The 13,055-nt window shown below is 40.4% G+C and overlaps 1 protein-coding gene across 1 annotated transcript in view; it reads right to left on the minus strand.

The window, feature by feature from the left end:
• Positions 1–13,055, minus strand: part of SKOR2 (SKI family transcriptional corepressor 2) — a 50,984-nt gene that overhangs the window by 20,097 nt on the left and 17,832 nt on the right. Inside the window, exons 5-6 of the mRNA XM_048850477.2 lie at positions 2,645–2,710; positions 2,153–2,251 (exon numbers count right to left, since the gene is read on the minus strand). Of these exons, the coding sequence (XP_048706434.2) occupies positions 2,153–2,251; positions 2,645–2,710 (165 nt within the window). The remainder of the gene's footprint in view (positions 1–2,152; positions 2,252–2,644; positions 2,711–13,055) is intronic.

Here is a 13,055-nt window from a genome sequence, read left to right on the forward strand (position 1 = left end):
GCACAGTTAGCGAGTATGTTATATATGTTTTCTTTTGAAAGGCCTGTTTTCCCATTGTACTCTACTTGTTCTCTATTTTAAACTAGAGTAAAATTGACCACTGCTTTGTGGTATATTGAAACCACCTATTTTTCAAGCTGGTGTGCATGGATGCCACTTCCTTGGTCAAGCAGTAAGCATTATTTTCTTTCATATGAATTATATTTCATGTGGTTTAATCGCAGGGTTTATTTACATGGCAATGATGGAGTATTAATTTTACTGCAGAACGAAAGGATAAATGTGAGACCTGAATGGCAAGATTCCAAGTGCCATTTTTACAATCCCATGATTTCAAGTACATGAACCGAAGTACATGAATTACTTTAAAATCATCTAGCTCCAAGCCCAGTAGCAGAATCTGTACTGCATATTGGGTCATCCTTGTTTTATGGCATACTTCACAAAACTTCATGATTTTCTGTGTATTTATTTATGAAGATGTACTAATCTTTTTGATATCCAGGCTAAAGATGGGAGACATTCAGAGAGACCTTCTTTGCTTTTCTGTATTCTCCCTGATGTCATGACTTTTGAGGGGTAAAATTCGACTCTTTCTACTTAAAGGTGGGAAAAATACTTGTTTTCACACCACAGAGAAGGGAAAGGGGAGTACAAAGGCCTGTTTTTCTGCTTGTCTTTTAAACCTTGGGAATATCTGGCATATCGAGTCTTGTCTTCATTAAGTTTGTGGAAGGACTCTTTGCAGGACCAAAAAACTGGATGGTTTGCAGCTGAAGCAATGGCATTGTTTGGAGCTTTTTGCCCAAGAAATCGTCAGTGCCTTCAGTCGGATAAGTGATAACAAAAAACGAGCATCTGACTAAAATCCCTTCCCCTCCCAGCTGATTAAGTTACAGCTTCTAGGCTTTTGTCACGTCCTATTCCCAATAATTCTGTCAATCCACAGAACCCTGCAGCAAAAGGGGCATAGACAAGACCTGATATTAAAATTAAAAGCAAACAGACTTTAAAAACAAAAATGCAACCAAGCTTTCAGGCCTTCTTTAGACATCAGGAAGAAGCAGAAAAGGGCACAAACAGTTGAGTTTCCTTTCCAGGACACCGTTAACACTGAGCCTCGCTCCTTCACTCTTCAGTGGAGCAAATGGCAGCAGAGGATTGGGTGCTTGAACAGCTGCAAGGCAGTGACATCTCCTTATGCACAGTGGGCGGCACGTGGGAAGAGCTGAACTGCAGTACTGAGTGCAGTTCAATGTGGCATAAGAAGAAGCGGAAAGCTGCAGATGCACCTTGGCTTGCCCAGCGCTATAGAATCATACAAATCAGAAACCAAAAAGGCCTATTATGTCGTCTAATCTGTCCCTGGCCAGTGCAGGATTTTCTCTTGCAACATATTCTCCACTGCTTCATTTAGTCTATTTTGAAAAACCTCAAGCAATTGGTTTTCCACCATAGGGGAGAAAATTCCATATTGGTTTTATGATGTTCCTCATAATCCTTTGTTTATATGGCATATTCCATCACCTCTTAATGACCCAGATCCTCAGCAATGGCCAAAGAACATGCAGTCCACCTCAGGACAGAAAATGCAGAAGCGGCCTTTGCATGCCCCAAATTTAGGCTGAGCCAGTCCCCCAGCATCACTTAGAACAGCCTGAAGGCCACTGGCTAAGAAGGCCTAATGGGGTTGATTCAACAGATGGGCATGACAGGGTAGAGTGCAGTCCCAACTGTTCCCTTTTGGCCAGCTGCAGGACAACAGGTGTGGCATAGGCCCTAATGCTGTAGGTTCCCCTTTCAATGGAGCGCGGCTAGTTATGCTGGCTTTGTGGTCAGAATACAACAGTGGGGCAGGTCTTGGTGGACCCCTAATGTTTTCAACAGGGAGATGAAAGTTACCAAAACCAGTTTTTCAAACTTGTGGTTTATACTTATCCAAAAATACACAACATCTCACTTCAAGTTTATGCTTGAAGGGCCTGACCTACTGCCGTTGAAATCTATGGTAGAATTCCCATTGACTTCAGTGGGGCCAGCTCAAGTGTCTAGTGACAAACACACCTATAAACATCATTCCTATATTTTTATAAATTGATAATAAATAATGATGACATTCTACAAACAGTGAAAACACAGAAATATGTCTTACTGAATACTGGGAAAGAAGCGTTTCCTTTCAACACTTGGAATTCCTGTTCTAATCTCCTCCGTAAATCTATTTGTTCAAACAAAACCTTCTGAAGTTCTTCTAACAAAGAGAAAAGAAGAGCTGTTTTACTAATTTGTATAAATAACTCTTGAGCGAACTGCTATGTGTGGCAATTCATTATTATAGGAAAATATTTTAGTAGTTTAAAAAAAACATTGTATAGATCTAGGATAGATTTTGTGCAGAAATCCATGAATATAAATCAATGTAATATATTATTTTAAAGTATTGTATTACAGTGTCATGTATTGATTGATATGTATGCATTAATCTCAATTATATCTACCCAAAGATCCATATATTATTCATATGTTACTTGTCAAGCTTAAAATATAGTGCTGAACAAAAATACTTCCCTATTATCCTTATATTCTATTAAAACCAAGAGCATTTTAATAATATCAAAGCTGGGGGTGGGGGGGAGGGTGTTACCTTTCCCCATGTTTTCTACGTCCTTCTTCAGTGAATGAGGTGAATTGGTTTCTTGCGTGTGTTCACCTTAATAAAGAAAGGAAAAAGTTATTGATTTATAATACGTTGCTTCTTATCGGGTATTGTTCTTTCATCCTCTTTGAAAGTCTGGACACAAGGTTTCAGCATTCAGAGCTCACTCCTGCAGCGTAGGATAAACCACCATTGATGTCAAAGGGAGTTCTGCCTTTGCAAAGACTGCAGAATCGGGCCCTTATCATAATCACCAGACTTCTGATGTCATATCTTCTATGATCTTAAGTGTTATTTTAGATGTCCAAGGCTTCAGAAATGCTCGGCACGAAATGTCATTGCTTAGAAGTATTTTTTATAAACAGAATTTATCACCATGATGTTTAGTGTACACTAGCTCCTAATTTCAGATGGTAACTAGTTGGCATACGTGCTCCTCGAAGGCCAAGGCAGGTGCATAGGTGCGCTAAGTGAGTGAGGGTATAGCATCCCTTTCCCAGCCCAGGGGCAGGGTGTGGTTCAGATGGATATGCATACCATGCTGCTGCTAAGGTCTAAGGACAGGAGACATGATACATGATAAATGGAGTGGGGAATAGTTATTGATTTACATCAATAAGAGAGAAAGCAATGTCCAAATCTTGCTGTCCTTCCTCCAAGACATACCAAAGTCCCAAACTGTCCTCTCTCTCCCCCGACAGCTAAAGAAATTACATCCATACCTTGACTACGTCACCTCCCTCTTCTCTGGCCTCCCTGATATCCACTTCACCTGTCTCCTACTCATCCAAGATGTGGTCACTAACATTAATTTCCTTCCCAGATATGCCCACGTCAACCCGCTCCCCAACCATGCACGGCCCCAATGGCTCCCCATTCTCCACATCAAATTGAAACTTCTCGTCCTCACTTTCAAGGCCCTGCATAATTCTGTCTCACCCGACATCTTGAATCTTGTCTCTTACTGCGTCACCTCTGCACTGCCACAGATACCAACCTCAATGCCTCTCTCATTCACTTCTCCCCCAAACATCAGCCTACCTTCTTTCATCCCACTCACTATGCACAGGATGCCCAAGCTAATGCCTGCTCTTCATTCACATCCCTCCTGAAGACTTACTGAATCTATGATGCCCACAAAAAAGTGACCCAACAGAGGGGCAGGACATTATGGATTTGGATTTATTTTGCCCATCAAAGTTACGTCCATCAGCACACATTCCTGCTCCTTTCCTGCTCCTACTGGTTAGAAACAGGCCAATTCTATGGAGAAAACGCCCTTTGAAACAGCCTTTTTGCTTGCATGAGGACTCTGATATTAGGCCCCAATTTAGAGCATGGCCTTGATAAATCTGCGCAGACATGGTACATTTGAAGCATACTAGATAATTGGCCTTTGTCGATAAACTTGTATAAATAGGAATCCCTTTCTTTTGTTTTTTAATTAAAAGATTTCATTTTTAAAAGAGATTAATCTGGAAGTTAGTATTTAGAATGCTTTAATGTAAAAAATACTTTAAAATGAATATGGGACTACAACAGATTGAATAGTCTTTCTGGAATTAACTGGCAGAGTGTTAAATTAGCACAGGGTTTGAGTATGTGCGGGGGAGGGGGGAGCATGCATTCCCACTGGCAGTGCTAATTACTGGGTTTTAGATTATATGCTCTTCAGAAGAGGGACTGTGTCCTATTTTGTGTTTCAAAGGGGCCTAGTACATTCTGGGGGTCAGCACAATCTAAATTACACAGAACAATCTCATCTGTTTAGGAAACATTTCTATTTTCATCACTGTCATTGGCTTAGGAGCATGTTTTCCATTCCCTTTTGTAGTACTGGTATTTAGCTCTTTGCAAGCACTGGGCAGGCCAGATTCTTCAAGACTGCTACGTGAAGAACTCACCTTGACTTTAATGACCGTTCCAAGAGCAGAGGGCTTGAAGGACTGTGGACATGGGAGTTAGACAGCTAGGCACTTCTGAAAATCCCACTAGGTGCCTAGCTACATTTTCAGGTGCCTAAATGCCTTTACAAACCTGGACCGTAGGACTCTAACAAAGTCAGTGTGATTTAGGCTCCTAAGTGTCCAAGATGCATTTGAAAAAGGAACTTAGGTCCTTCAGTGCAGGGACTGCATCCCTAGCAGCTCTGTAGGGTGAGAGATTTATGATGCTAAATAAATACTAAGTAACAGGGAAAGCAGAGTAACTTCTATTTGAGAAGAGAGAAAAACAGTCATAAGGATTCAGTGAAACAAGTCTCTCAGAGCCTGTGTTAGAGGATATGGTAGAGCAGAAGTTCCCAAACTTTTTTTGGAGGGGGGTGGGGGGGACTGTGCTCCACCTTCTCCATGGGAGTCACATAACAGGCCCACCCCCAGCCAAAGTTCCACTCATCCAGCTCACGCCTTTTGTGGAATCAGGACCCAGCTGGCTCCATCCCTGGAGGAGCTCCTGGAAGTGGAGAAGATCAGGGCTCCTCCCTCTCCCTCCCCCCTATCCCAGAGCCTCTCACTCCAGGAGGATCCAGATGGTTTAAAATACATAGGGTGTGGCCAGCCAGGCCAGGCCAAAGCAGCAGCAGGGACAGTGCACAGAGAGTCCCCAGTGGGCAGGAGGGGGAGAGCAATAGGTTGGTGCAGAATTGCACTCCCCCTGATGGCTGGGGCTTCCCTGCGCAATCTCCCCAATGCTGCCCTGCCCTGGACATCTGGCCAGCATCAGCCCTGCACCCCACCTCGCTCCCCCGACAGCCTCATTGCAACTAGTCACCTAGAGGGGCATGCCCCATGGCTTGAAAACCAGTGCGCTGGAGGACTCAGGTAATTTCTGACTCTAATTTCTATTATTCTCCATGGATTTAAATCTGTTTGATACACTGGTTTAGGTTTTTACATAATGGCCAACATTTTCTTAAGAAGAGTGGGATCTTTTAAAAGCACCTAAGTCACCTAGGAGAAAGTCCCACTGAGTTGAAGTTGACATCAATGAACAGGTGACCTAGGAGTAAATGTACCATTAAAGTCAACTTCAGCTCCATGGGACTTTTGCTCCTAGGTCATTTAGACGCTTTTGAAAATCCCACTCATTTGAGTATGGATCTAAAAGCCTAACTTTAGGCTTCTATTTTTGAAAATTCTGACCTGGGCTTATTATTGTAGTATTGAAGGCCCCAGTCCTGCAGTGAGTCTGCCCTAAGGAATCCAATTTCAAGACGAGGTTCTAAGTAAATAAAACATGCTGCATTTACTATATGGAGCAGGACTCCTGATGGTTTACCTGCTAAATCTGTGAAAAAGCCAGATGGTTAAAATAATTTCTGGGAACCTAGACTTTGTAAAATATTACACTTATACAGACTAGCAGAACTTTAAACATTTAAAATGTATGCAGCTCCTTTTATATATGTTTTTAAAATTCTGTGCGAAGACAAATAGACAAAAGTCTTAAATTTTAAGCAGAAAGCTAGTTACACAACTAGACAGGAGGCTAGATGATATAGGGACATTAATATCTGCCTCCTTCGGTCCCCCAGAGTGAAATCTGGTTTACATCATACTGTAAATGAAATCATTTTGATGTTCCATACTTAGAACCTAATGGATATTTGCCCACATTGTAAAAGATGTGGTATAATTGGCAATCTCTGCTAAACAGAGATCTAGAACTGAATGGGATATTGCAGAGAAGGTAATTGGCAGAACTTCATGGGCTGTTTGCAAAGCACCTTACCACATTTGGCTGCCTCTAGGCAATACATTCAGATTTAGCAGAACTACAATTCAACAAATTGAAAAATAGGGATAAAGACATGCTCAAATTCTGGCTCACCGTGCAGTTATGCACACCAGAAAAACAGTGCACAAGCTCGTACAGAGTGGGATGCCCCAATTCCATCTCCTTAAAACACACAAAGAGCCTGATCTGGAAAGCCTATGCTACAGAAGACATAAAGAAGCACAGTCAATGGTGACATCTGCAACATTCTGGGAGGAACCTCCCCTCCAGATTCCTGCCCAGGACATTGGAACAACCAAAAAAGAATGACCCCAGAGTTTCCATCTCACATTATTTTAAAAAATCCAAAACACTGAGCCCCGTGCATGATGGGATAGGAATTTGGCAGTTTAGCCTGGCCTGCATGATTGCAGCGGAGATATGATTAATATAGTTTATATAGTGGTTGCCATTAAAATGTCAGCACATTTTCCCCAGATCTAGAATAGCAGATAACTGTGGTATTGCAGATACTACTATGTGGTAAGCATTTGAAATTATGACTTTTTAATAATCCTGTTCTTTATTGTTTGTACAAGTGCTGCTCTGATGCAACTGAGACTGGGGCCCCATTGCACTAGGAACAATGACAGTCCCTGCTTTCAAGGACTTGAAATCTAAACAGACAAAGGGTGGGAGAAAAGACATATTAGCCTCATTATACAGATGGGGAATGGAGGCAAAGAGAGTTTAAGTGACTTGCCCAAGAACAGACAGCACGCCTGTGGAAGAGCCCGGCACTTCCAAGTCCTGTCCCTTACTCACATGTCCATCATTCTTTTGTTTTGCACTTTGCAAGTAGACTTGGTGCTTTGATGTGCTCCCAGCACTAAAGGTCTCAATGCAGCAAAACTCTTAAAGGCTGAGATGGGGAGGTTATGCCTGTTTCAAGGGGCCTGTTCCATATAATATAATCACAGATATTATTCCTATATTCTTGTTTTTTTCCCATAATCTGTTTTTTACTCTTTTCTATCAAGTTTAATCAGTTTCTCCTTTTTTGTATACGTGTTAAAATTTGCTACATTTTATTTGGTAATTTTAATTCAAGGTCAAACTTTTAAAACCCTTTCTAGGAATGAAAAAATTATGCAAATCTCACATTGGACTAGATTCGGATCTCAGTTACACCTATAAAAATTATAAGTAACTTCACTGAAATCAGTGAAGTTCCACTAGATTTACTTGAATATAGCAGAGATCAGTATTGATAAACTATTTTTCCAATGGCAGTTTTGTTCGTATGGAACTACTGGATTGACTACATTTATAGGGAATTTACAGGCCAAATTCTGCTCTCAGTTATTCCAATGCAATTCTGGAGAAACTTCATGGAAGTTAAAGTCATTTTAATGTAACTTTTGGCAATATAGAAGGTGTGAAATTTCTGGATTATATATTTTGAGTATTTCTTGGTGCATATACATTGCTTCTTGTACTTTTCTCCTAAATTTTTAATAATGTTTTTAAAAATGTGGTTAGTTAACTAAAATGTAAACATTTTGGTATAAGGTTCTATTAACTTATCTTCTGGAAAGACTTAACTTTTTTCCCTCTTGAATTTTCATTAACTCTTAAGAGATTTGAGACAGAAACCATAGAAAATAAATTATTTTAAAAATATAAGAAGGACCAAACCATGCTCCCACTGAAATTAGTGGTAGATCTGCTATTTACAACTGAAGCAGAACAGGACCCCAACATTTTGGAAGATATTAATTTGTTGCCTAATTCTTCAAAATGTATGGTTTTAATCAACAGACCAATTCTGCAGACACTTGTGCACATGAGTAGTCCCACTGATGTCAGGAGAAGGCAGTTATTCATGTACTTAAGTATTTGCCAAAAAGAATACTCAGAAAGGGCTATTCTTAAAAATATGAGTGGTACAGGACTAAATAAATCACTACACAACATGCAAGTTGCCAACTATTGAGAAAAATCTTCAATGTTGTTGTGTAATTGGGAATGTGTTTTCATGATGAGCTAATTTTAAAGTAAAACTGAAAGGTCCCCTCTTACATGTATTCAGAAGATTTACTGTGAAACATTTATTGTTGACTTTCAGAAATCAATGCACACTTACAACCAGTATGCGTGAAAATCATAATATATTAAACATATTCAACATGTACCTTTTTAACATCTGTACGGTCTTCTACATTTATTACAAAAGCTCATCTATGCCTATATATTTATATCGATATAGTTACTGTGGGGCCAGCATTTCCATTATAAAATGAGTTTATATAATGGGATTGTAAAAATTCATTCTGGGGTGATGTGAAATATACAAGATCTCTCTGTCCAGAAAAAATGCTTAACCAAAATAAACAAATAAATAAAATAAATAAAAACCCCCAGTAGGCTTTTTTAAAAAAAACCCATCAAAATAAGAGAAAATACAGATTGGATGATCAGTTTATACTTCTTTTGGGAAAAAGGCTAGGTGCTTGTATGACTCAGAATTAATAAAGCGTTTTTTTAGTTACTAACATTTTGTTAAAAGCGGACAGAATTGGTGACAGTAGCAGTTATTTTGTTACATAAGTATTAAATGAGTGTGTGAAAGATAAGTTAAAAAACTGAGGAATACAGCAGAGTTGAGACAGGATAGGATACAAATTATATTAAACATGTATATTGTTGTTATACAAGGTACAGCCATGATTTCTTTTCTTAATCAGTCCATCTCATTGGATCTGTCTTTCCTCAAAGAGTTCCGGTGATATTTTTTAAACTGTTATTCTAAGGAAAACACTACCGTAGTATGATGTCTGCACCACAGGTATAGCTGGTAAACATAGTCTTTCAGGCTTTCAGTTCTCTGCAACCACAGAAGCTGTACCCTTAAGTATCCTGTAATCCCCCCATTTCAAACGAAGTCACAGATGGCTGTCAGATTCTTGGGAAAGCTCAATCCTCTGACATCCTAACACAGAAATGGAATAGTACTAGGGAAAGTTTTTCTGCACTTGCTTGGTTAAACTTTAAAAGGATAGTCTTAGGTTGTTGGCTCTCTGACTGAAAGCTGCATATCAGAATGGAGGAATGGGCACATGGCATGATGGGTAACTCCTTCAGCCTCCACAAACAGAGATCTTGGAGGTAGAGAGGCTTCCTAGCAGGCAGAGAAAGGCATTTTTGTAACTCCTCAACCCTTGCCCTTGTGGGAGGCGGAGAGTGGGATGGGAGAAGGGAGAGTTAAAGGTGACCTGAAAAGGATTTTTCCTTTAATAATAGAGCATATGACGTGTGTGTGTGTGTGATGTACAAAGAGGGCCTGAACTTTTAAAAAAGGGTTTTTCTTCCCCTACTTGTTTTTTACCTAAAAAAAAAAATCTAGGAACGTTAAATCTGGTCTCCCCTGTTTTTCCTGAGGTACTTCCCTAGGGGGCTCAGCATCCATTGTGTACTCTCACTCCTTAATTGAAAGGGAGGAGGTGTTGAATACTTAATGGGCTTCCTTTCTCTTAAATATTAATTAAAAGCTAAATAGATGTCTAAAAAAAACCACACACACTACACAAAACCCAACAATTTTAATCAGTAAAAGGAAAAATCCCTTCCCCTCTTTATAGCACAGCTGTCACTCTGCAGGGCCTTTCCTACCCACAAGCTTAGGCCTGTTAAACTAAAGGTGTCTTTTAAAACCAAAGTAGTTAAACTGGTGCAAACTCTTGGGTAGACACTTATTTTAGATTTAAGAGTGGCCTACTTTGGTTTCACTTAATCCTGTAAAAAAGCAGATTAAGGCCACGTCTACACTATTGGAAATATAGCAGCATAGCTACAGCGCTGTAGTTTTGCTGGTATAACCCTGTAGTGTAGATGCAGACTATAGTGATGGATGGGGTTTTCCCATCACTGTAGAAACTCTACCTTTCTGAGCAATGGAAACATGCTTCCATCGACCTAGCTGTGTCTACACAGGGGCCTTGGTCAGCATAGCTAAATTGCTAAGGAGAGTGCGTTTTTCAGGCTCCTGAGCCCCCTGGCTATAAATTTTAAGTGTAGACCAGGCCTAAGCTAAACTGAAACAGGTCACTGTTAATTGGAAATAAGAGTGTCTAGAGAGGGTGTAGCAGGGCAGGCTCTACTGCTGCCTCTTTGCACAACAGAAACTGGCTCAGACTCTACTGGTGGTGTATCCACCGTGCTCCACCAACACCACCACAGGCCCATGCAACAGGGCTACTTAGAACATCCTCAGTACTTTAGACCCTCTCCTCAGGACCTGAGAGGGGCAGAGGTCTCCCTTCCCTGAGGCCTGTGTGTGACTGGCCTCAACTAGCCCTGTTCCTTCCTGTGTCTCTTTATCTTTTTGGGCTGGTGGGCCCTTTACCTCAGCCAGCCTGATCATCTAATTACCTCAGTCAACTATCTCCAGAGAGCTAATTGGTATCCAAATGATCAGCGTACAGGCTCACCTGTTCACTCCCTGCACTCTGTCACAGAGGGGTTTGTGCCAATTTAATGACATCAGTTTATAAACACACAGGTAAACAGGTGCAAGTTTGTGTGCAGACAAGGCCTTGGCTCTTGTGATGTCAACATTTCATTAGCACTCCAGTCACCAGAGTAGCAAAGACCTGAATTTCTAATTTAAAGAAACCAAGAAATTAAAAAATTAAAAGAAAAAAAAAGCCCACATTTCAGAGCATCTTCCTACCCAATAAAGAAACAAAAGGGACACAAACCCATGATTTTTTCACCCTCTGTGTGTCACCTTAAGTGCTTTTCACTTCTATACAGCCTTCCATCAGAGGCTGTTCAAATGCTCTGTAGGCAATGACTAAATAAGTTTCACACTGCTCCTGCTATACTGATGGTGAAAGTTAGTACAGAAAGACCGAAGGCTAGTCTACACTGAAAAGTTACATTGGCATAGCTATGTCTCTCAGAGGGTGTGAAAAATCCATACCCCACAGCGATGTAGTTAAACTGACCTAAGTCCCTGCAGAGACAGTGCTGGGTCGAGGGAAGAATTCTTCCATCAACCTAGCCACCACCTATCGGGGAGGTGGATTACCTACTCTGACAGGAGAACCCTCTGCCGCTGTAGTGTTTCAAGTGTACACAAGCCTGCAGGTAAGCGGACCTAACCCCTGGTGCAATCCGCCTCTCAGGGAGGTGGATTACCTACAGCAAAGGGAGAACCTAGCCCATCACAGTAGTGTCTACACTGAAGTGCTACAACTCTGCTGCTGTAGTGTTTTAAATGTAGATGTGGCCTAATTGATTTGGCCACAGTCACACAGCAAGCCTGTGTCAGGTCCAGGAATATAACCCGTATTCTCTGACTCAGTTCTATGCTTTCCCCCCAAAACCAGTCTTCCTTTTCTTACAAAATTCCCCCTACCTCCGCACTTCCATGCAATTTATTTGTAAGCCTGGTCAGCTGGAGTCATGCTCCCCTATCCATGGCTGCCTTAGGGCTGTAGTAACTACTGCAGGCTAGTCCCTGCCTCTGCATCTCACCCCTATCTGGAACTGTCTATTGTCTTATTTTAAAGACTTCAACAGCAGGCTGACTCTCCCCCTTGGATAGTTCAGCCTGCCATGAAGTCAGCATTCATAGCCTGCCTGGATATATATCACTTAGAGGCCATTGATATTTTATGCTGGATAGAGCCCATGTACATAAACAAGCAGCTGCAGTGGTGGAGCCATAAGAGTCTACTAGATAAATAAATATGCATTTAAAAATATAGATAGATTTTTAACTGGAAGACTATGAGACCTCCAAAAGGAACCATTCTGTGTTAACAAGTAAATAATGGTTGCTTTAACAATTCTTGAAGAAATGCTTTAACAATTAACAATACAATTCTTGAAGAAATCCTACCAAAGAATGCATTTACTTAAAACATTCAAACACCTTCTAAAGGAGCCATGTCACATTTTGGGATTAAGTAGTATGTAAATCAGGATTCAGGAAAACACATACGCACATGGTTAAGTGCCTTCCAGAATCGGGACGTACATAAATCTCTCTCTCAAAAGCTAGACGTTTAAAAGGTTAATTTGCCTTAAAAAAATCAATCAATCAGGAATCAGTTGTACTTCTGCGCAGATAAAGTCTATTTTATATACTATAGTCTATTTCATTTAATGTTTAAAAACAAAGAAACTGATTTTTTTAAAAATCTGTATGATGAGAGAGTGCATGAGGAATGAAGAATGGGCTCCGCTATTACCAAACTCAAAACATACAAAAACCATTATCAGGGCCTCAAAAATCATGAGATTAAAAAAAAAAATCTTCCAATTTGAAACTAAAGAAATAATAAATCTGGGATTCTTTTTATTTGCCTTTTGATTTTTGAGCCCTTAGGGTACATATTCAAGCTTTCCTCTGTAAACACAAAGGCTAAGAAATTTACTTTTTTAATGGAAGCTAAGATTCTTCATGCAACCACAGGATTCCAGGAGAGCTGGTTTTACAAAACACCAAATATTGATAAAATCAAGAGACTTGGCAACACTGCTGAAGGCTCATTGGTAAAAACCTGAAGAGGCAGAAGCCAGTTATTTCAAACTGAAGGCCCCAGTCTGTTCCGTAAGTGCAGATCCATTTACTTATGTAGAGTCCCACTGAACAATTTGCAGGGTCAGGACC

This window comes from Caretta caretta, chromosome 5, assembly GCF_965140235.1.
Source record: "Caretta caretta isolate rCarCar2 chromosome 5, rCarCar1.hap1, whole genome shotgun sequence".
Taxonomy (NCBI): Eukaryota; Metazoa; Chordata; order Testudines; family Cheloniidae; genus Caretta; species Caretta caretta.